Raw genomic sequence first — 25,671 nt, 5'->3', positions numbered from 1 at the left:
GGTCCCCTGTGAAGCCCTGCCGGGTCGGGGACTCGGCCTGAGGTCTCCTGTCAAGCCTCATGGGGGTGGGGGAGGGCGTAGCCTCAGGTCCCTGCTCATTGCTCGTTAAGGCTCCTTAAAGGAACTTGGCCTCAGCTGTGGGTGCAGCCATCTTTGTGACAGAGTGATGGTCAATTAGCATAGTCCCTCTTTATTAGATAGGATACTTTGTGAACTATTCTGGTTTTGGAGATATTGTGGCATCAAGTGGCTTGCAATGGCCACCCATTTCCAGAGTGTCCCTGAATTTACAGCTGAAGGTCAATGGGAGCAGGCAGGTTCACTGGAAGTCTGACAATGCTCCAACAACGCCCACTCAGCACTGGAGTCTCAAGTTACTTTCAGGCAGAAACAACCCACTCCGGTTTGCAGGGGCTCACGTTCCATTCCTGCCACAGTGAATTATTATGGTTTGGTTCTGGCCTGGTGTAGAAATGATCCCTCCATGCTCAACAAGATGTAAACTCACAGAAGTGGGCACCTTGCTTTTCTTGTTCAGTGCTGTATTTCAGTCCTTGGTAGAGGTCCCAACACAGTCTTAATGTTAAAAGTAATATTTGAATAAACCGAGAACCCCTCTTACTTCTGTGTGATGAGGTCTTGTAACTACTTTGGGGTTCCAATGTTTTCCTGGAGCCAGAATGGGAAAGAGGGAAGAGGCACACATCCATAGATGTGAGAAATTAATATGAAGAATTTAAAAATTAATGGTTTTCCCAGAGAATGACAGTATGAGATGTGATGGTCCTGTTCTTCCTTTCTAGGTCCCTGAGACTCCCAACCCTTCTTCATCTCCAGCAGACAGAAGAGCAGCATGAGGCCTGAGAACCAGAGCAGCGTGTCCCAGTTCCTCCTCCTGGGGCTCCCCATCCCACCAGGGCAGCAGGGCCTGTTCTTCACCCTGTTCCTGGGCATGTACCTGACCACGGTGCTGGGCAACCTGCTCATCATCCTGCTCATCAGGCTGGACTCTCGCCTGCACACGCCCATGTACTTCTTCCTCAGCCACTTGGCCTTCTCTGACATTTCTCTTTCCTCTGTCACTGTCCCTAAGATGCTTATGAACATGCAGACTCAGGTACAATCCATCTCCCATGTGGGATGCATTTCTCAGTTGTATTTTTTCATACATTTTGCTGGTCTTGACAATTTTCTTCTCGCTGTGATGGCATATGACCGGTACGTGGCCATCTGTCACCCCCTGCACTATTCCACAATCATGAGGGAGGGGCTGTGTGTACTGCTGGTGGCTGGCTCCTGGATTCTCTCCTGTAGCAATGCCCTTTTGCACACCCTCCTATTTGGCCAGCTGTCTTTCTGTGCTGACAATGCCATCACACACTACTTCTGTGACCTCGCTGCACTCCTGAAGCTGAGCTGTTCAGACACCTTCCTCAATGAGCTGGTCATCTTCACCGAGGGAGGAATGATTTCCTTTTTGTGTTTTGGTATAATTTTGGGCTCCTATATCCGTATAGGGACCATCATCCTGAGGGTACCCTCCACTAAGAGACTCTCTAAAGCCTTTTCCTCCTGTGGCTCCCATCTCTCTGTGGTGTCTTTATACTATGGGACAGCTGCAGGTGTTTACTTTTCCTCCTCATCAGATTCCAAAGACATACTTGCTTCAGTCATGTATACGGTAGTTACCCCCATGCTGAACCCCTTCATCTACAGCCTGAGGAACAGAGATATAAAACAGGCCTTAGAGATGTGTGTCCATAGGGTTAAGTTCTTTAAGCAGCAATCAGTAAATCCTCCTGTTGCAGTCAGGAGCACAGGGAGATAGATCTCCTAAAATTATTGTATGGCCAAATCTCCGTATAACTTTCGTAGAATATGCGTTCTGTCATCATGTACATGTGTTGTTAATATGTTAACTAGGTCACATTTGCTACTTGGATTGTCAATAATTCTTTATTACTAATAGATATTTTTTGCTTGCTCATCGTCTCTTAAAAGATGTATGCAAAATCTCATGCAAAATATTTTGCACAATTGTGGATTTTTGTTTCTCTCCTTTGAGTCATGTCAATTTTTGTTTATGTATTAATTATACTGTGTTAATGAGGATGCCCTGATTTAGCAGCATTGCCTGTTTCTGGTGAACTTTCCATTTATTTTTTTTCCTGATTTTTTAAAAAGATATTTTATTGATTTTTTACAGAAAGGAAGGGAGAGGGATAGAGAGTTAGAAACATCGATGAGAGAGAAACATAGATCAGCTGCCTCCTGCACACTCCCTCCTGGGGATGTGCCCGCAACCAAGGTACATGCCCTTGACCAGAATTGAACCTGGGACCCTTGAGTCCGCAGTCCAACGCTCTATCCACTGAGCCAAACCAATTAAGGCTTTCCTGATTTTTTAATGTTGGCTTTTGTTGGCTATAGATGAAAAAGGTGAGCTGATTATACACATTTCTTTACTACTCACATTCAATGTCATCATGTTGGTAGATTGCAATAAGCCATAGTGAGAAAAATTACACTTTGGAAATTTCCAGTACTAAGAAAAGAAAAAAAAGCTTTGTAAAAGAGAGAGACTTTTAAAAATAATGCATTAAAAAGCACATAATTGCATTTATAATTAGAAGGTATTTCTAGTACTGGGTCCTACCTTCAGAACCCATCTACTTCTGATACTTTCTATCTATATGTACAGATGCAGATAGAGATATAGATAATAATGTAGTATAGATGAAAAAGGTGCAGCTTTCTCACTGTTAGTGTTTACATGGTATTTCCTTTCTATCACTTCACACTTTTCTTTGTTCTTTTATCTGTGAGGCGTCCATTGTTAACAGTGTAATGTTAGATTTTCCTCTTTTTATGTAGAGTAACCATTATTATATTTCTGGAAAATTGTATCTATTAACATTTAAGGTAATCATAACATATTTGCATTTATATTTTCTTATCTTGTATTAATATTTTCCATATTACTATGTTTTTTATTTTTTTAAAGCTCTGTACTTTATTTTTTTAATATATTTTTATTGATTTCAGAGAGGAAGGAGAAAGAGAGAGAGAGATAGAAACACCAATGATGAGAGAGGATCATTGATTGGCTGCCTCCTGCATGCCCCCTACTGGGGATTGAGCCTGAAACCTGAGCATGTGCCCTTGACTGGAATGGAACCTGGGACCCTTTAGTCCATAGGCTGACACTCTATCCACTCAGCCAAACTGGCTATGGCCCAAATTACTATGTTGTTGTTTTTTTCTTTATTGATTAAGTTATTACATATGTGTCCTTATCCTTCCATTGCCCCCCAGCCCCCCAATCATGCCCTCACCCTCACCCCCTGTTGTCAGCGTCCATTGGTTATGCTTATATGCATGCATACAAGTCCTTTGTTTGATCTCTCCCCCTTATACCCACCTGCCCCTACATTTCCTCTGAGGTTTGAGCATCTGATCAATGCTTCTCTGTCTCTGGATATGACTTTTTTTCATCAGTTTATATTGTTCACTAGAGGCCCAATGCATGAAGATTCGTGCAAGAATGGGCCTTCCTTCCCCTGGCTGCCGGCACTGCCTTCACTCTGGCCTGGAGCTGCCTTTCTGCCTTCGCTCTGGCCCGGAGATGCCTTTCCGCCTTCCCACACTGCCCAGAGGCCCTGAGAGGTTGGGGCGGTGCAGAAAGCCTGCATCACTCTGCATCTGCATATGCAAATTACCCCAACATCTTTGGTGTGTTAATTTGCAAAGGTACAGTCAATTTGCATCTTTTTGTTTTATTAGTGTAGATTATAATCCACAAATGAGTGAGATCATGGGATATTTATCTTTCTCTGACTATGTTTTTTATTTGATATATCTGTTTCACATTTATTTTCTCTTGTTTTCCTCCTTTTTGATTAATTGAATTCATTTTTGTTATATCATTCTCCCTCTATTTACATTTTGTTCATATACTATTATTATTTTATAATTCTTTTATGTATTGTATATAGAGATTATTTTTACATTCTCTTTAATTTTTAATTGTAATTTAAATACAAAATACGAAATTTATTATGTTAGCTTTTGTAGATGTTCAGTTCAGTGGCATTTAGAAAACTCATCACCTGTAACTCATTCTAGGACACCTATAAAAACTCTATAGAACAACAATGCAATTGAGAGTTTGGCAATTGTGAAAAAAATTAGCACAAAGATATCTATGAATCAGTATGAAGAAATATCAGGATAAATGGGAAAATAGTAATGTGTAAAAGACATTTACAAGATTCCAATTTTAAGTGAAAATAAAGGGGAGATAGAACACACATATGTCTGCCTATTTGAGTAAAAAGAAACAAAGGAAGAATAAAAACAGTTGTTAAGATCTGGAAACAGCCCAAGTGCCCATCAATAGATAAGTGAATAAAAAAACTGTGGTACATTTATACAATGGAATACTACTCGGCTGTAAAAAGGAAGGAAATCTTATCTTTTGTAACAGTATGGATGGATTTGAAAATTATTATGCTAAGTGAAATGAGCCTGTAAGAGAAAGGCAAACACAATATGATCGCACTTATATGTGAAATCTAATGGACAAATAATATTTTTCAAAAAATAGAAACAGAAGCATAGATACACAGAATAGACTGACAGCTATCAGAGGGTACTTGGTTACTGGGACTGGATGAACAGGTGAAGGGATAAAGCAAATATATATATATATAAATATATAATATTTACAAATATATATTTACAAATATAATATTTTATATATACACTGAGTGGGCAGGTTATCATGATCTCTGAATGCATAATAATCTGGCCACTCAGTGTACTTCTCTGGAGTACTTCATTTATTTGATATCAAAGATATTATAAATTGTGCACCTGACCAGTTTTCCCCTTTGCAATGGCTGATAGAAAGCTCAGGGCAAACAGGTGGATGATTACCAGCAAAAGTCTAGAATACTTTTGGTACCCATTTGAGATACAAATATACTGAGTGGCCAGATTATTATGCATTCAGAGATCATAATAATCTGGCCACTCAGTGTGTGTGTGTGTGTGTGTGTGTGTGTGTGTGTGTGTGTGTGTGTATGTGTGTGTATGTGTATTAGAGGCCTGGTGCACAAAATTCGTGCACGGGGGCATGTGTGTGTGTGTCCCTCAGCCCAGCTGCACCCTCTTCAATCTGGGACCCTTCTCACAATCCAGGACGGCTGGCTCCCAATTGCTTGCTTGCCTGCTTTCCTGATTGCCCCTAACCACTTCTGCCTGCCAGCCTGATCACACCCTAACCACTCCCCTGCAAGCCTGATTGCCCCTAACTGCCCTCCCGTGCAGTCCTGGTCACCCCTAACTGCTCTTCCCTGCAGGCCTGGTCCCTACCACCTGCCCTCCCCTGCTGACCTAATTGCCCACAGCTGCCCTCCCCTGCAGGCCTGGTCACCTCTATGCCCTCCCCTTCAGACCTGGTGACCCCTAACTGCCCTCCCCTGCAGGTCTGGTCCCCCACAACTGATCTCCCCTGCAGGCCTAAGTTCCTCCCAACTTCCCTCCTCTGCTGGCCTGGTCACCCCTAACTGACCTCCCCTGCAGGCTTGATCGCCCCCAACTGCCCTCCCTTGCAGGCCTGGTCTCTCCCAACTGCCCTCCCCTGCTGGCCTGATTGCCCACAACTTCTCTCCCTTGCAGGCCTGGTCCCTCCCAACTGCCCTCCCTTGCTGGCCATCTTGTGGTGGCCATCTTGTGTCCACATGGGGCATCCATATTGTGTGTTGTAGTGATGGTCAATTTGCATATTACTCTTTTATTAGATAGGATAGAGGCCTGGTGCATGGGTGGGGGCCAGCTGGTTTGCCCTGAAGGGTGTCCCGGATCAGAGTGGGGGTTCCCTTGGGGTGTGGGGCAGCCTGGGCATGGGGCCTGTGATGGTTTGCAGGCTGGCCATGCCCCCCAGCGACCCAAGCAGAGGCCCTGCTGTAGACGGCGCCTGGGAAGGCACATGGGCATTTCTTTAAATTGTTGTCAGCTGAGTCTGAGGCGACTGGTAGAGCCGCGTCTCGGATACACCCTCCCCAAGAAGGTGGAGAGTGTTATCAGTACTGACTCACCTTTGCCCAGGTGTCACTTTGATATGTAAATCCAGGCAAGCACCAGGAATGCTAGGGCCTACTCAAGAATGCTAATAAGCTCCTTTGATCCTAAGTTTTGGTGATACTTCCTGGTATTTGGGGGTATAAAATAAATGTGCTGCATGGGCTCAGGGTCGTCCTGTCCCTCCATCAGAGTGGCAGCGACCCACCTGGCTCCCAGCTTTAAATCTATTTCTGCGTCTTCCTTCCTTCCTTCCTTCCTTCCTTCCTTCCTTCCTTCCTTCCTTCCTTCCTTCCTTCCTTCCTTCTTTCTTTCTTTCTTTCTTTCTTTCTTTCTTTCTTTCTTTCTTTCTTTCTTTCTATAATTTCTCAATCCCTGGCTGCCTCCACTTAGAACTGGTTCGTTCATCTCTCTTTCCGTGCTGGACACGGTAAATGGAGATCCCTGCCATAACTGGCCCCTGCCACCTCTGGCCCCCACACCCTGCTATCTGGGATTTACTTATCTTCCCAGTGGAGTGGAGGCCTAGGCCTGCCAGGGTGTGCAGAAACCTTAGCTTCCTCCATCACCGGGGGAAACTGAAGCCTCCTGCTCTCTTCAGCTCCGTGGCCGCAGCCATTTTTGTTGGGATTATTTATCTTCTATAATTGAAACTTTGTAACCTTGAGTGAAGGCTTGGGCCTGCCAGGGTGTACGGAAAGCTTGGCTTCCTCCATTGCCTGGGAAACCCAAGCCACCTGCTCACTCCGTGGCCGTAGCCATCTTGGTTGGGTTAATTTGCATACTCACTCCTGATTGGCTGGTGAGCATGGCTTGTGGGTGTAGCAGAATGGTGGTTAATTTGCATATTACTCTTTTATTAGATAGGATGCTGAAAGGTATTCTTTAAGAAGAGGAAGAAGAAGAAAAAGGTAAAGATAAAAATTATGAACAACAAATACATATCTATCAACAAGTGAATCTAAAAATCAAGTGAATAAAAAATCTGATGAACAGAATAAACTGGTGAATATAATAGAATCAGGGGCATAGAAAGGGAGTGGACTGACAATTCTCAGGACGGGAAAGGGGTGTGGGGGTGTGGGAAGAGAATGGACAAAAATTGTAACCTATGGATGAGGACAGTGGGGGGGGGGAGTAAGGGCAGAGGGTGGGTGGGAACTGGGTGGAGGGGAGCTATGGTTGGAAAAAGGAGAAACAATTGTAAGAATCTGAACAATAAATATTTATTTTTTAAAAGTTATGGTTATATATTATCAATATATGTACCTAAATGATACCTATTAATTACTAGAGGCCCGGTGTACGAAATTCGTGCACGGGGGGGGGGGAGGTTTCCCTCAGCCCAGCCTGCACCGTCTCCAATCTGGGACCCCTCGAGGGATGTCCAACTGCCCGTTTAGGCCCGATCCCACCGGGCAGTCGGACATCCCTCTCACAATCCAGGACTGCTGGCTCCCAACTGCTCACCTGCCTGCCTTCCTGATTGCCCCTAACAGCTTCTGCCTGCCAGCCTGATCACTCCCCTAACCACTCCCCTGCCAGCCTGATTGATGCCTAACTGCTCCCCTGCCAGCCTGTTTGCCCCTAACTGCTCTCCCCTGCAGGCCTCGTCACCCCTAACTGCCCTCCCCTGCAGGCCTGGTCCCCCACAACTGCTCTCCCCTGCAGGCCTGGGTCCCTCCCAACTGCCCTTCCCTGCAGGCTTTGTTGCCCCCAACTTCCCTCCTCTGCCAGCTTGGTCACCCCTAACTGCCCTCCCCTGCAGGCTTGATCACCCCCAACTGCCCTTTCTTGCAGGCCTGGTCCCTGCCAACTGCTCTCCCCTGCTGGCCAGATCGCCCATATCTGCCCTCCATTGCAGGCCTGGTCCCTCCCAACTGCCCTCCCCTTCTGGCCATCTTGTGTACACATGGGTGCAGGATCTTTGACCACATGGGGGCAGCAATCTTGTGTGTTGGAGTGATGTTCAATTTACGTATTAGTCTTTTATTAGATAGGATAGAGGCCTGGTGCATGGGTGGGGACAAGCTGGTTTGCCCTGAAGGGTGTCCCGGGATCAGGGTGGGGGTTCCCTTGGGGCGTGGGGCCCGTCTAAGGGGCTGGTGGTGGTTTGCAGGCCAGCCACGCCCCCTGGAAACCCAAGCGAACACCCTGGTATCTGGGGTTTATTTATCTTCTACAATTGAAACTTTGTAGCCTGGAGCGGAGCCAAACCTTCTGCTTGCTCCATGGCGGCAGCCATTTCTGTTGGGATTTATGTATCTTCTATAATTGAAACTTTGTAGCCTTAAGTGGAGGCCTGGGCCATCCAGGGTGTGTGGAAAACTTGGCTTCCTCCATTTCTGGGGGCAACCCTAGCCTCCTGCTCCTTCCAACTCCATGGCTGCCGCCATTTCTGTTTGGATTTATGTATCTTCTATCATTGAAACTTTGTAGCCTTGAGTGGAGGCTTAGGCCGGCAAGGGCAGGGAGAAAGCTTGCCTTCCTCCATTGCCAGGGAAACCCAAGCCTCCCTCCTGCTCTCTGTGGCCGGTAGCCATCTTGGTTGAGTTTATTTGCATATCCGCTCCTGATTGGCTTGTGGGTGTGGCTTGTGGGCGTGGCTTGTGGGTGTAGCAGAGTGATAGTTAATTTGCATATTACTCTTTTATTAGATAGGGTAAGGTTAAAATAGTAACTAAGAAAATGGCAACTTTACAGTAAAGAACCAGGCCCACACTACCGTAGTTAACTGATCAAGAATAACTATTTATGAGGCTAGCATTACTCTAATTTCAAAATCAGATAAAGAAACAACAAAAAAAGAGAAAATTAGAGGCCAATATCACTGGTGAACATAGATGCTAAAATCCTCAACAAAATACTAGCAAATTGGATCTAGCAACATATTAAAAAGATCATACACCATGACCAAGTGGGATTTATTCTAGTGATACAAGGCTGGTATAATATTCGCAAATCAGTAAATGTCAGCACATAAACAAATTGAAAGACAAAAATCAATTGATCATATCAATAGATGCACAAAAAGCATTTGACAAAAATCTAACACCCATTTTTTATAAAAATTCAGCATGGTGAAGGCCTGGGGTGGAGGGGGGCAGGCTAGAAGGGGTCCTTGGGGAAAAAGGGGGATATATGTAATACTTTCAACAATAAAGATTAAAAGAAAACTCAGCAAAGTGAGAATATAGAGATCATACGTCAATATAATACAAGCCACATATGACTAACTTATAGCCAAAATTATTCTCCATAGGCAAAAACTAAAACCATATCCCCTATGGACAGGAACAAGACAGGGATGTCTGCTTTCACCACTCTTATTCAACAGAGTACTGGAGTTTTAATAGCCACAGCAATCGCACAAGAAGAAAAAATAAAAGGCATCTAATTGGAAAGGAGGAAGTGATAAAAGGAGGCAAGAGCATACAATGGAGTAAAGACAATCTTTTACATAAATGGTGCTGGAAAAATTGGACATACATGCAAAATAAAACACAAAAAAGAAAGAACCACAAACATACACCATACACAAGAGTGAACTCAAAATGAATAGAATACTTAAATATAAGTTGTGAAACCATAAAAATCCTACAAGAAACCATAGGCAGCAAAATCTCAGATATCTCTTGTAACATTTTGTTTGTAGAGACATCTCCTAGGGCAGTGGTCGGCAAATTCATTAGTCAACAGAGCCAAATATCAACAGTACAATGATTGAAATTTCTTTTGAGAGCCAAATTTTTTAAACTTAAACTTCTTCTAAAGCTACTTCTTCAAAATAGACTTGCCCAGGCCGTGGTATTTTGTGGAAGAGCCACACTCAAGGAGACAAAGAGCCTCATGTGTCTCGCGAGCTGCAGTTTGCTGACCACGGCCATAGGGCAGGAGAAACAAAAGAGAAAATAAGTAAATTGGACTACATCAAAATAAAAAACTTCTAAATAGCAAAAGAAACCATAAACATCATGAAAAGGGAGCCTACTGTATGGGAGAACATATTTGTCAATGATACATCTGATAAAGGATTAATATCCAAAAAATATAAGGAACTCATACAATTAAACAAAAGGAAGACAAACAATCCAATTGGTAATGGGTAAAGGACCTAAATAGACACTTTTCCAAAGAGGACACACAGATAGCCAAGAGACATATGAAAAAATGCTCAAAGTCACTGATCATCAGAGAGATGAGATGCAAATTCAACCTACATTGTTATCACCTTATACCTATCAGAATGGCTACCATCAACAAATCAACAAATGACAAGTGCTGGCGAGGATGTGGAGAATAGGGAACTCTAATACACTGCTGGTGGGAATGCAATTGGTGCAGCTGTTAAGAAAAACAGTGTGGAGTTTCCTTAAAAATTAAATATGAAACTGCCATTTGACTCCACAATTCCACTTATAGGAATATATCCTAAGAAACCTAAAACACCAATCAGAATGAAAATATGCACCCCTATGTTCATAGCAGCGCAATTCACAATAGCTAAGACTCAGAAACAGCCCACCTGTAGATGAGTGGATAAAAAAGCTTTGGTACATTTACACCATGGAATACTATGCAGCTGTAAAAAAGAAGGATCTTTTACCCTTTGAGACAGCATGAAGGGACCTGCAGAGTTGTATACTAAGCAAAAAGCCAGTCAGAGAAAGACAAGTATCACATGATCTCACTTAAATGTGGAATCTAATGAACAAAATAAGCTGATGAACAAAATAGATCCAGAGACATAGAAGCATGGATCATACTGTCAAATCTCAGAGGGAAGGCAGGCATGGGTGGGTGGGTGAGTGGGAAGAGATCAACCAAAGAACTTGTATGCATATATGCATAACCAATGGACCCAGATATTAGTATGGTGAGAGTCTGGCAAAGGGACTCGGGCAGGCTAGAATGGTTAATGGGGGAAAAAGGGGACATATGCAATATTTTCAACAATAAATTTTTTTGGAAAATTTGTTAAAGGATAAAAACACTAGCTACTGGAAACATTATTATATGCCTTCTGATAATATGCACTGGTATATCAGTTATAAATCTAAACCTGAAATACACACACACACACACACACACACACACACACACACACACACACACACAGAAGGTAAATATAGTAGAATGTTCACCAATGGGGGAATTGGCTAAAGATTGTCCAGGAATTCTTAATATCATTATTACAACTTTTCTGTATCTTTAAAATCATTTCAAAATATAAAGTTGAAAAATCTTTTTTCCCAGCTGGAGCAATGCCCAAGAACAAAGACGTCCAGGGCATGACTGGACTCAGGGACACTGTCCCCTAGGACTCCAGTCGCTCTGGCTCTTGGACACACAGCTCCCCAACGGGCAGTCAGAAATCAGCCACAAGCTTGGGGACTTGGTTGCAGTCTCTCATTAGCAGTTAAGTGTCATCTGTGTACTCGTTTCTCTGGAGCCAGATAAGAAAAATGAAAGTCTGTAGAAGTGCCAAGTCCCCAAATCTTGCTTCTGTGTGTCTGGACGTTAGGTCTCCTGAAGAAAACCTGGGGAGATGGGCGATAATCTGGAGCAGAAAGTGTCCGAACTCACCAATGAGCCAAGGTGAGAGGAACTGGAAATCTGCCCTTGGCTATGAACCTGCCTGTGTTCCAGGGTTTTCATGTGTGAGACTCTGTGTCCATGACCCTGGTGTGTGCATGTATTGTGTACGCTTGTATATGTGCTGTTTGATAGTTGTGTGTGTATGTGCTATGAATCTGACTCACAGTCTCAGTTTAGCATATGTGGACCAAATTATCAGCCTCCTGGCATGTGATTAGGGACTCCTGATTGATTCATGTCTGTGATCATAAACACTGGCATCACAGCTGGGCACCAGGAGTGAGACTGTTGTCTCTGCTGCTGGACAAGAAGATGCCGACCTCATAAGTAACCAAGGTCAGCTCAGAGGGAGCTCAGACCTCTGCTCAGCAGTGTGTTGTGCACATGTGAGCTGTACCTGTGGGTGACACTCTCATGTATGAGAGCTGGAAGTTATGTTATTGATTTTCTCTGTGTGTATGTGACATGTGTGTGTGACTGTATGCATGGGTGTTGGTGGTGGTTTAATGACTGTGCCTGTGACTGAATAGACTTAACTGCCCAATGCTGACTGCCCTCCCCCAGCAAGGGGAAGGTCAGAAGGAGGGAAGCTCCTTAATATACTCTTATTAAAAGGAGAGTGTATACTGTTTGTTGTAGTGAGTGTGGCTGAGTGTGCATATGTGTTGTGTTGTGTTGTGTGTGTCTTGTAGATGTTTAAATTGTTTGTGGTCTTGTTTGTTTTTGGTGAAGTGTGTGTAGTGTTTGAGTTATGTATATGTGGTGAGTTGAGTGTTCACCTGGTGCATCATGAAGCAAGTGTGTTGATGTGCATTGTGAGTGTGTTTTTGGGTGAGAGATGTATTATTGTAGGTTGTGTATGTCCAAATTTGTATTGATTATGACTTGTATGTATGCATATGAGTGTTTATGCGGTGAACCACATATTGGCTATTCTTCCTTTAGGGTGGAAATTTGGTCAGGGGTGACTTACATTCCCAAAACAGGTGTGTGTGTGTGTGTGTGTGTGTGTGTGTGTGTGTGTGTGTGAGAGAGAGAGAGAGAGAGAGAGAGAGAGAGTGTGTGAGAGAGAGAGAGAGATATGTATCCATGACTCAAGTATTTCCTAAAGTGTCCTCCTTGTAGGGCATCATTACCTAAGATACTCAAATTCTAAGCAACACCCTGTTTCTTGAAATGGATCTGCTATCATTTTTATGTACCTGAGTGTGACTGAGTTGCTCAGAATTTTCCAACCTTTTCTTTATTTTTACTAAACATCCCAGGGAAACAAACAACTAACTCCAGGCATCATAATGTGTGAAGGTATTGGGCAGAATTACAATTAAATAGTGACGAGACCTTGCGGAAGTTATATAAAACATTGATTTCACTTTCATGTCTTTAAAATGGAAATAATGACACAAGCTTTATGAATCTTGCAGAGGCCCTCTGTAAATAGTTATTGCATAAATATACCTTAATGTATTTGAGAATTTTTTTGTCAGTTGGAAAGTAAATAAATATGAAGAACTAAAATTATCTAGTAAAGGGAATAAAAACATTTTGGGCAACTCTGGGTCTTCACAGGTCTAAAATAATATATAGTGCTTGGCTCCTAAACAAGAAAAGGGAAGTTTTCCTGTGTAACAGTTAAGAGCATGGTTTCTGATCACACAGACCTCTTAGTCTGAACCCCATGAAGTAGCTAATTGTTGGCAATTTTTAATTTATAGAAAATGGTAATACATACGTATATATCAAGTTATAAACATTACATATCAGATATGTAGTAGATACTAATATACACAAGTGTATTTGTGCGCCATTCTGTCCCTGCTGTACTGCTGTGTACCTACAGAATTTGTGTCATTTATGTTTCTATTTCTTAAAAACTAATATAGGTCAAAGAATACAAATCCTTAGAGCAGCTGTGAAGAGGTCTTAAAATCTGGGAATGTAAGGCTGATGTGTGGATTTAATTAGGAAATGTAGGTAAAGTCCTTAGCCTGGTACCCAAATGTTCATCTAAATGTTCAGCATTATTATGAAGACTACAGGCCCGGCGCATGAATTTGTGCACATTGAAAGGAAATTAATTAGAAAAAAAATTTGAATATCGCTATTTGCCCTTTCTCTATAATAGACATATCAACCCAAATCACAAATGACAATGACAGATGGAAACACACGCATGCGATAGGCGCCAGCAAGAGCTTTATATATATATATATATAGATAAACTTGCTTAATTAGACCTGCTTTCTGAATTAGCTAAACTTTTTCCAGCCCAGTGAAGCACCCCAACTTCTCTTTCAGATAACTGTCAGCAACACAGCAGTAAATATCAACACAAAGCAGATTATCATTGTAGATCACGCAGAGAGAACAAAGGGCAAAATATTTAACTGCCACAGTGTTTGACTATATTCTCCATAGTGAGAAAACCTAAAGTCATTTTCAAGTTCCACAATTTCTTCTTTTCAGTCGGGCCATATTTCTAAACTTTCTAAATCCCAGTTTTCCAGCTAATGAAAAGAAAATAGGATTCTACCGAGTCTCCTATCTACGTACTCCGAGACTTCTGTTTGGATCAAATGAGTTGAGACACGTGAAAACGCTTCATAGACATTTGGTTATAGTGTAAAATTTTTCCACCTGGCTATAAAAAAAGTCATGTTCTTGGGCTGAAGAAACTCCAAGGGGGCTAATCGCAGTGGAGAGGAAGCTGGGTGTTGCTACATGACATCATTGCCCAGAGCCCACAGCCACCATTTCCGGGTTGGTCTGGCCTGGGCTGGGCTGTGGGCGGCATTTGTGCCATGGGGTCTTGGCAGTGTTGGCTGCGATTTGGTGGGCTATCACTCCAGAGTGGTAGCAGAGTCTGTGTCCCACTTGGGTGAAGCTGCGTATTGCTTTGTTGGCTCCAAGTCCATGGTGCCAATTCTTTGTAAATGGCCAGTGCACATTACAGCAGCTCCTGCCTTGAGCATCTACCCCTGGTGGTCAGTGTGCATCAAAGCGAATGGTTGGATGGATAGAGGGATACTTAGCATATTAGCCTTTTATATATATAAATACTTTGTGAACTATTCTGGTTTTGGGGATATTCTGACATCCAATGGCATTCAATGTCCGCCCATTTCCAGAGTGTCCCTGAGTTTACAGCTGATGGTCAACGGGAGCAGGCAGGTTCACAGGAAGTCTGACAATGCTCCAACAAGGCCCACTAAGCACTGGAGTCTCACATTACTTTCAAGCAGAAGCAACTAACACCACATTGCAGGTTCTGACCTTCCATTCTTGCCACAGTGAATTATTATGAGTTGGCTCTGGCTTGGTGTAGAAATCATCCCTCCATGCTCATCAAGATATAAACTCATAGAAGTGGTCACCTTGATTTTCTTGCTCACTGCTGCATTTCAGTCCTTAGTAAATGTCCTGATTCAGTCTTAATGTTAATAGTAATATTTGAATAAATAGTGAACCCTTCTTACTTCTATGTGATGAGGTATTGTTGACTACTTTGGGGATCAATGTTTTCCTGGAACCAAGCTGTAATAGAGGGAAGATGCATACATCCAACCTTGTGTAAAATTAATATGAAAGTATTTAAAAATTAATGGTTTTCCCAGAGAATGACAATATGAGATGAGATGTCCTGGTCTTCCTTTCTAGGTTCCTGAGACTCCCAACCCTTCTTCATCCCCAGCAGACAGAAGAGCAGCATGAGGCCTGAGAACCAGAGCAGCGTGTCCCAGTTCCTCCTCCTGGGGATCCCCATCCCACCAGGGCAGCAGGGCGTGTTCTTCACCCTGTTCCTGGGCATGTACCTGACCACGGTGCTGGGCAACCTGCTCATCATCCTGCTCATCAGGCTGGACTCTCGCCTGCACACGCCCATGTACTTCTTCCTCAGCCACTTGGCCTTCTCTGACATTTCTCTTTCCTCTGTCACTGTCCCTAAGATGCTCATGAACATGCAGACTCATCAACAATCCATCTCCTATGTGGGATGCATTTCTCAGTTGTATTTTTTCATACTTTTTGGTGGTCTTGACAATTTTCTTCTGGCTGTGATGGCATATGACAGGTATGTGGCCATCTGTCAGCCTCTACACTACACCACCATCATGAGGGAGGGGCTGTGTGTACTGCTGGTGGCTGGCTCCTGGATTCTCTCCTGTAGCAATGCCCTGTTGCACACCCTCCTTTTGGTCCAACTCTCTTTCTGTGCTGACAATACCATCACCCACTTCTTTTGTGATCTTGCTGCACTCCTGAAGCTGAGCTGCTCAGACATCTCTCTCAATGAGCTGGTCATATTCACCGAGGGAGGAATGATTTTCTTTTTGTGTTTTGGTGTTATTTTGGGCTCCTATATCCGTATAGGAACCATCATCCTGAGGGTGCCCTCCACTAAGAGACTCTATAAAGCCTTTTCTACCTGTGGCTCCCATCTCTCTGTGGTGTCTTTATACTATGGGACAGCTGTAGGTGTTTACTTTTTCTCCTCATCATGGGGTTCCAAAGACATAATTGCTTCGGTCATGTATACGGTAGTTACCCCCATGCTGAACCCCTTCATCTACAGCCTGAGGAACAGAGATATAAAACAGGCCTTAGAGATGTGTGCCAATAGGGTTAAGTTCTTTAAACACTAAATCCTCCTGTTACAGTCAGGAGCACAGTGAGATAGATCTCCGAAGATTATTGTATGGTCAACATCTCCATACATCTTTCATAGAATATACTTTCTTTCATATGTTCAGTGTTGTTAATATGTCATTTATGTTACGTTTGCTACTTGGATTATTAATAATTATTTATTCCCAATTAATATTTTTCACATGTCCATCATCTCTTATAATATACAGTATATGCATAATCTTATGCAAAACATGTTACACTATTATAACTGTGGTTTTGTCTCTTTCTGTTTTGAGATATGTCATTTTTTGCTTATGCATTTTTAAGAATTTTATGTTATCGAATAGCCACTTATTAAGCATCATGATCTGCTCCTGGTAGTCTTTCCTTTTTATTACCTGATTTTTTTATGCTGCCTTTTGTTGCTTCTGGCTAATTGTGCACATGTCTTCCTAATGTTGGCTGACTGCAATCAGGCATGATAAGAATAATTAAACAGTAAAAATTGTTATGTGCTACAAGGCAAGGATGTTAGAGAAAGAGACTCTTGAGGAATGCATTTAAGAACACACTACTAATTTTATAATTAGGAAGAGTTTCTAGTAATGGGTCCTACCTTAATACCTCATCTACTTCTGATATTAATATAAATATGTTATATCTATGTAGATATAGATACATATACAGATAGAGATACAGTTAGATATATAGATACTACCATAGCATAGTGTAGTGTAGTATAGTATAGTATGGTATGGTATGGTATGGTATGGTATGGTATGGCATGGCATGACATGGCATGTTATAGTATAATATGGTATGGTATGATATAGTATAGTATAGTATAGTATAGTATAGTATAGTATAGTATAGTATAGTATAGTATAGTATAGTATAGTGTAGTGTATTGTAGCATAGCATAGCATTGCATGGCATGGCATGATATGGTTTGGTATGGCATAGCTTAGCATAGCACAGCATAGCGTAGCGTAGTGTAGTGTACTATAGTCAGTATGGTATAGTATAGTGAAGATGCAGCTTTCTCTTGGTTGATATGTGTCCTAAATGCCACTGAATTGTATAAGTGTATAAATGGTATTTCTTTTCCATTGATTTAAACATTTCTTTGTCCTTATATATGTGAGGTGTGCATTGTTCAATATGTAATGCTGGATAGTGTTCATTTTATGTAAAACAACAATTAGTATATTTCTGGATATACTGCCTATGGACATCTAATATAATTATAATACATTTGAATTTATATTTTCCTTATTACTATATTTGCCATTTGATTAATCTGTTTCACATATATTCCTCTTGTCTTCCTCTGTTTCACATAAATATATATATTCAGTCCCATTTTCCCTCTATTGACATATTAATCATACATTATTATTATTGCTTTATAATTCTATGTGCCGTTGGCAGGCATCACTTTTTACTTAGCTATTTGAGGTATACAATTCAGTGGCATTTAGGACACATATCACCAATATCTCATTTCATGATCATTAAAGAAAACTCTATAAAACATCAAGTGAATATTTTTCAACTGTGAGGAAAATAGAACAAAGATATCTATAAATCAATATGGAGAAATATTAGAATACTAGAGGCCTGGTGCACGAAAATTCATGCACTGGAGGGGGTCCCTCAGCCTAGCCTGCCCCCTCTCACAATCCCAGAGTCCTCAGGGAAGGTCCTACTTACAGCTCCCTTGTGGGCTGTGACCGGGCTGATCAGGAGAAGGCACCGTTCCCATCACCTCACTGCTGCTGCCACTGCCAGCCACTGTGGCTGCGAGGCCTGAGCCCCGGGCCTCGCAGCTGCCTAAGCTCATGGCTGCTGTGAGCCCACAGCTGCTGTGGCTTGTTGGATGGACATCCATATGGACGTCTGGAAGACATCCGCCCTAATAAGCATATTACCCTTTTTTAGTATAAATATTGCTGAATGGAAAAAGCAATGTGTAAAAGAGTATTTATAGCATGCTACTTGTTATGTAAAAACAAAGGGGAATAAAATATATATATATATATATGTGTGTGTCTGCCCATTTGAGCAGAAAGAAGCACAGGAAGAATAAATTAGAAACTAATGAAATTGTTTACCAACAGGAGTTGGAGCAGAAGAGATGAGGAGAGGAGTAGAATTATTTGTGTAGTTTTGACTACGCTGTCTTTGCAAGTAAAACATAAATATAAAAGGTGGTTAATAAAGCAAAATAGAGTAAAACAAATCAAATGTACTTAACTATATTTTAAATTAACTCCAAAATTAGAGTAAAGGGGAAAATTAAGTAAATGCCCTAAGATATTGTTGAACCCAGAATTTATATTTATCTCTAAATCCTATCTAATAACGAGGGAATATGTTAATTGACCCACACGCAGTCACAAAGATGGCGGCACCCACAGCCAATAAGGAGGGAATATGCTAATTGACTGGCCCACCCTCAAAGATGGCGGCACCCATAGCCAATAAGGAGGAAATATGCCAATTGACTGCCACACCCTCAAAGATGGGGGCACCCACAGCCACAAGATGGCGGTGCTCAGTCCCCTCAGCCCCACAGGGGTGGCAGGCTCCGGCAAGATGGGGCCCTCCCCCAGGCAGGCCGGGACATTCTGTGCGACTGCTTCCAGAGTCCCCCAGTCGCCTCATCCACCCAGACATCCAGGGCTGGCCCAAGACCTAGGCAAGCCTCAGATGGCAGCTGTCCAGCTGCCCAGGGCCGCTCAAGGCTCAGGTAACCAGGGCCTCCCATGGATTGCGCTGCTGGCAGTGGCAGCAGCAGAGGCGTGATGGAGTGTTGCCTTCCCCTGATTGCCGGGTCACCTCTCACCCCTGAGGGATCCCGGACGGTGAGAGGGGGCAGGCTAGGCTGAGGAACACCCCTCCAGTGCATGAATTTTCATGCACCAGGCTTCTAGTTAAAAATAAAACACTGAAAACAATGTCTTAAGTTGTACATTGTATTGCATTAACAGTTCAAGGTTCTGGAACAAGTCACCATGTATCCAATGATTCAGTACATAAGCGACCATTGAGGAAAAGGAAGTGACCCTCACTCTCAGGGAACAGAGCTCTGTACATGGAAAAGGAGAGGCTGGAAAGAACTCTATGGTGTCAAACTAGAATTGCAGCTATCAATTCAAACTCCTGGATTTTAAATGTATAAATAGATTGCAATTTACATGTTATATATCATCCTCTATACTGTTCCCATCCTCTTCTCTCTGTCCTGCTCCTGAACCACCTCCTATGAGCAAACATGCTTTTAAGTTTCTTAGTTTCTTAATTTTCCTTCCTGTTGATATATATATATATATATATATATATATATATATATATATATATATTTTTTTTTTTTCCCAGTTGGCTTCTCTGATACCATTTAGAATCCTTGAAAGCAATGAACTGACCCAAAGCTTCAAAATGAATAACAACTGTAATGGGTTATAACTTAGAGAATAAGAATCCATGAATACTTAATAATATAAATGAATAAATAAAAAACTAACAGGTGTTGGATAAGAATAATTTCCTTCTTTTAGGATAGCACAACTAATAAAGTAGAAATCATAGAATTTGAAAAATCACCATTTGGCCTTCACATTTGCAATAATCCTATCTAATAATAGAGTAATATGTAAATTACCATCACTCTGCTACGCCCATGATTGGGCGGCGGGAGGCTGGGGGCGGGACTCGGGGTGGCCTATCCAGTCGTTGAAAGGCACTGGGAGGGGTGGGACTCCTGCCCCCTGCGCTTCTCAACGGCAGGGTAGCCAGGTGTCCACGGCAGCTGAGGGAGGCTGCCGTGGACACCCAGCTACCCTGCCATCAGAGGTGGGTAGCCGGGTGTCCGCGCCAGCTCCAGGCCAAAAGCCTAGGGTCATCACGACCAGAAAGGCCTACCGGTAACCAGGAAGTGCATGGAGCACCTCTTGGTCCCTCCCCTCCACTTCCCCCACCCCTGGCCCACAGGCTCCCATCAGGCTGGATGGCCAATGGAGAGCCACAGGGAACCGGGCTGGGTGGCAGCGAAGCGGGACTGGGGATTGGCGAGCGGGCGCAAGGCAGACCTCCTGCTCCCTCCCCAGCTGACATTCTTCTGAAAGGCACGTGGAGCCTCCACTGCACAGCCTTCCTGGACGAGGACTCACAGCTGAGAGGCTCCAGAGCAGAGACTTCAACAAGGACTTCAGCGCCTCCTGCGGGGGGGGGGGGACCCCCACCTCCCTACTCCCCAGCTGCTTCAGTGTCTGCAAGAAACTGCGCATGCTCCTTCCTGAGAGATGGGCGGTTCCCTGATGGTGGCTGGGCCAGTGCAGGGATGGAGAGAGGGAGGGCGGGGCAGGAGCAAGGGTGAAGCCCCGGTTCCCTGCACCTCCTCCCACAGGCATAGCCCTTCCAGGTGTTATGATAAAGAGTTGTGTTTTTCTAACTCTGTCCAGGTAAAGGAAACAAGTGTCTGTTGACTTCTGATCTTACTCTCCGAGCCGCCAGTTAATCCCTCTGGATGCATCATATCCAACCTCCAAAGGATCCGAGGGGCAGGTTCAACCTTTGTTCCATAGGTGAGGAAACTGACCAATAAACATATGGGTCTCATAACTCAGTGTCAGCTCCCGCAGAAATCTCCGGGTAATAACTCAGATTGTATATCTGAGGGTATATTTTCTTCTATTTTAATGTTTAATTCAACCCCAGGAATTAAATAATACAATAAAGAATAAAATGAGTTCAGAGGGCTCAGCATTGAATTCCCAGAGCCTTTGGTCCCACACAATCCACAGAGCTCAGTTATCCTGAGATGAAAGAAAAGGAAAGAGAAACATGAAAGGTTTCCTAGCTCAGTCATAGAGACATCTCATAGCCACATACTAAGGACATGGCATTAACTTAGGGGTGGAAAGGATACAAATGGAATAGAAGATGGAGCCATTTCCGTTCAGATTCAAACCAAGTTAACAAGGCAGAAAAAACACTGGACACCATGAAAGAATGAGATGAAATGGTTTGGTAGGGAGTGTCACAGACCTCGCAGGGACAGCACCTGGGGCTCTGGACATGATGGGAGGAGAGAGGGGGCTGGTTGAGAGCAAGTGCATGGAATGGCCTGGGAGTAGGAACAAGAGGGAGATATGCAGAAGGTGGGCCCCAACCGGGTGATGATAGGGGGCAAGCCTGCAGGAGGTGGCCAAGTGCCCCCACCTCTGCTGAGGTGTGCATGCATCTGTTCTGGGAGCTACGGCTGATGGAGAGGGAGGCTATGGCTCTATGTGGATGAGTTGCCAATGAGAGCTTCCCTGCAGCCAGAGTACTCAGTGTTCTCAACACGGTGGGAGCACAGGATCACATACACAACGTAACGAAAGAAAAAGCATCCTATTCCCAACTTATTCACAGACTTCTGTTTCTGGTATCTATATTCCCAATGTGTCCACAAGTAAATTTGGAAAAAGAAAAAAGATTTGTACATGATATGACTGCATCTTTAGAAAACCCAAGTGATCACAACCAGAACACTTTTAACACCTAATGAGCCAAATACACTGATGAACAAAAAGAGACACAGATGCATGAATAGACTGTGGAACCTCAGAGGGAAGGCGGGGGACGGTGGGTGGGTGGGAAGAGATCAATCAATGGTCTGTGTACATATATGCATCATCCCTGGACACAGACAATGGGGTGGTGAGGGCCTAGAGGGGGTTGTAGGCTGGAAAAGATTAATGGGGGAAAGGGGACCTATGTAAACCTTTCAACAATAAAGATTTAGTAAAAAATAAAAATAAAATAAAAGCTAAGAATAACTGCCCTGACCAGGTGGCTTCATTGGTTGGAGCTTTGTCCTGTACATTGAAAGGTTGCGTGTTTGAACCCATGTCGGGGTGTGTGTGGGAGGCCACTGAGTAAGTGGTGCCTGGAAAAGGGAGGCTCCTCGGAGCTAAACACAGTCCAGGCCTCACCCATGATCCCAGGCCCACCCTCTGCTGAGTGAGACCAGACCTCCCAGCTTCCTGTCGAGTCCCTGGTCTCTGAGTCATAAGGCCACTTCCCCATGTTCCCCAGAATGAACTGCTCAGTAACCATCCATACTAATAAAAGGGTAATATGCTAATTAGACTAGGTGACCAGACATCTTCTGGACATCCAACTTCCTTCCAGACAAAGCCACGGTGGTGAGGGCTGAGGCAGAGGTGGTTAGGGGCAATCAGGTGGGCAGGGGAGGGCAGTTGGGGGCCATCAGGCCAGCAGGGCAGGACAATTGGGGGCCATCAGGGGAGCAGTTAGATAGCAATTAGGCCAGCAGGCAGGCAAGCAGTTAGGAGCCAGCAGTCCCAGATTGCGAGAGGGATGTCTAACTGTTGCTGCCCTGTGAATGGGGCCTAAACTGGCAGTCGGACCTCTCCCAAGGGGTCCTCGATTGGAGAGGGTGCAGGCTGGGCTGAGGGGGATTCCCCCTGCCACCCTGTGCACAAATTTTGTGCACCAGGCCTCTAGTTTTCTCATATAAGAATCACCAATGACGGCTTCACAGGGGAGTTTTATCAAACATTCCAAGAAGAACTAACACTTTGTCTTAAAAATACTCCAAAAAATCCAAGAGGAAGGAACACTTCAACCTCTTTTTATGAGGCCAGCATTATCCCAATTCCAAAACTAGATAAAGACACTACAAAGAAAGATTACAGGCCAGTATTCCTGGTGAACATAGATGCTAAAATTCACAATAAAATATTAGCAAATAGGATCCAGCAATATATTAGAAAGATCATACACCGTGACCAAGTGGGATTTATTCCAGGGATGCAAGGCTGGAACAGTATTCACAAATTAGTAAAACTGATATGTCACATAAACAAACTGAAAGACAAAATCACACGACCATATCAATAGAGGCAGAAAAAGCACTTGACAAAATCCAACACCCATTTTTGGCAAAAACTCTCAGCAAAGTGTGATAGAGGGATCATACCTCAATATAATAAAGACCATATATGACCCATCTACAGCCACAATTGTACTCAATGGACAAAAACTAAAACTATTTCCAGTAAGAATAGGAGCAAGAGGGGATTTACACTTTACCACTCTTATTCAACACGAGAGGTGTAGGAAGCGGTTATAGGGTTAAGCCTCAGACTGACCTGCTGGCAAAGTTGCAAACAAGTCCTAGCTTGGAGGGCACAGTCCTCTAAGCATAATTAAGCTTGATCTTGTAACTGCTCCCTAGATCTTTCCTGGGTAGCTAGTGGGCTGTGGGAGGGGCAGGAAGTGCTGCCAAAACAAGGGAAACTTACAAGAACATTGTAAGCTACCTTGTTTGTCCATGACTATAAAATAAACCATTAGCTTGCAGTCTGGATCTGTTCTGTGGCCTCAGCCAGGCACAGAAGATCCACCTAGACCCAGCTTTTTCTCTTTGTCTATCATTTCTCCACCCTTCGTCGCCCCCGCTCAGGCTTGCCAAACCCTTGGCTGTGCTGGCGCGGCACATAGAGGCCCGATGCAAGAAATTCATGCAAGTGTAGCCTTCCGTCCCCCTGCTACCGGCACCAGCTTCCCTCCGGCACCCGGGACCCAGGCTTCCCTCGCCTGGAAGTTTGTCTGGTCTAATTAGCATGTTACATTTTTATTATTATAGACTAGAGGCCTGGTGCATGAAATTCGTGCACTGGGGAGGGTGTCCCTCAGCCCAGCTTGCACCCTCTCTAATATGGGACCCTTCGGGGGATGTCCAACTGCAGGATTAGGCCCGATTCCTGTGGAATCGGGCCTAATCCTGCAGTTGGACATCCTTCTCACAATCCGGGACTGCTGGCTCCTAACTGCTCACCTACCTGCCTGATTGCCCCCTAACTGCTTCCTTGCTGGCCTGATTGACCCCTAACTGCTCCTCTGTGGGCCTGATTGCCCCCAAATACCCTCCCCTGCTGGCCTGATCACCCCCAAGGCTTTTATTAGTATAGATATGACCCTGCACAAAAAATTTTACTAACCCTGCTTTACAATAAGGGCTTGACGATTGAATCATTAGGACCAGACACCAAGATTTCCTTTCTTTGAATAGTGGAGGGATTACTTATTTTGTCTTTAAGTTGCCCGGAAATTAAAATGAGATAATGACTTATAAAAGTATAAAAGCACCACATAAAGACAACTGTCTTTTTAATGAAGTGGCAAAATGAAAAACACTTTTTATTCTCCCCTTCCTTCCTTTACAGCTTTTATTTAAACTTTGAAATTTATAAAAATTTCACTCCAATTTTCATTTCTTTACATTCAACATTATTTTGTATTGGTTTCAGGTTTTATATTAGTTACAGAATAGTGATTAGACAATCATATACTTTACAAAGTGTTCCCCGATATTTCTAGTACCCACCTGGCATCATACCATCATTACAACACTATTGACTATATTCCCTATTTAAGTGACAATGGGTTTACAGGTTCCTTTCAATCTTTCTTTTGTGTTTTTTTGTCCTTCCTTTTCTTTCTCACTTCTTCCCTCATTTTCTTTATATAGTATCTCAATTGGCCATCAAAGCTCAGTGAAGGCACTGGGACACGCTTCATCCATTTTACAGACCAGGAAACTGAGGCCAATTCCAGTTGGCTGTGGAACTTGACTCAGCACACAGGAAGCCCTCAGAGCCATGCTCTTTGCGCTTCCTAAGGGGCAGCGGCCCAGCAAACAGAACAAACCTTCCAGTCAGGCTTCCGAGCCTCTTTCTCAAGCACCTCTTCATTGCGGATGCTCCACATTCTTTCCTCTCCCCCCATTCTTTACTGCTCCCCCTTCTCCGAAGCAGGTGGAAGGCTTCCCACTCACTGCCTAGGCATGCTCTGCTATGGGGCAGGGTGTAGCGAGCTTGCTTTTGGGTGAAGGCAGGAGCAGTAGTCACTGCCTCTGAAGTGTGAAGGCCGCCTGAGTGAGGCCCATTAGCACTGGGAGCTTCTCTGAATCACGTCAGTCAGTCCAGTACACTGCAGTGCAGCACCCCTTCACTGAGGTGGCTCCACCCCTCAACCCCCGCCTCAGGGGTGAGGGTCCTTGCCCCTCTTCCAGGAGTCCTTCCATGCCCCTTGATCCCTGGCTGGGTCCACCCACATCTTGGGGGCACTGCAGAACCTCTGTCTCTCTGTAGATGAGGCAGATCCCTGCCCTAGGTCTCCGCAAAGCTATGAATCTGTGGCCAGAGGCCTGGTTTGGGTCTCAGCAACCACATGCCTGCAATGTTCCCAGGGACCCTGGGAGGGGCTGGGCGAGTCCTGCCACGCCCCCCTAGGATGGCGTCTCCCCGGGACCCCGGGGAGCACCTGGCTTGGCCCGGACACGCC

At 43.9% G+C, this 25,671-nt stretch overlaps 1 protein-coding gene across 1 annotated transcript; it reads left to right on the top strand.

Annotated features, from left to right (window-relative positions):
• Nucleotides 1–853: 853 nt before the first annotated feature.
• On the top strand, nt 854–1,828 carry LOC103295715 (olfactory receptor 1J4-like). Its single transcript, XM_008152161.3, has one exon. It carries the CDS (start codon nt 854–856, stop codon nt 1,826–1,828), a length of 975 nt encoding a protein of 324 aa, XP_008150383.3.
• The last annotated feature ends 23,843 nt before the right edge of the window (nt 1,829–25,671 follow it).

This window comes from Eptesicus fuscus, chromosome 15 (genome assembly GCF_027574615.1).
Source record: "Eptesicus fuscus isolate TK198812 chromosome 15, DD_ASM_mEF_20220401, whole genome shotgun sequence".
NCBI lineage: Eukaryota > Metazoa > Chordata > Mammalia > Chiroptera > Vespertilionidae > Eptesicus > Eptesicus fuscus.
Note: the sequence above shows the minus strand (reverse complement) of the source record. Positions and strands in the feature narration are given on the sequence as shown.

What these genes read in the sequence shown, in the direction of transcription:
- LOC103295715 (XM_008152161.3), top strand. Translation starts at nt 854, where the DNA reads ATGAGGCCTGAGAACCAGAGCAGCGTGTCCCAGTTCCTCCTCCTGGGG.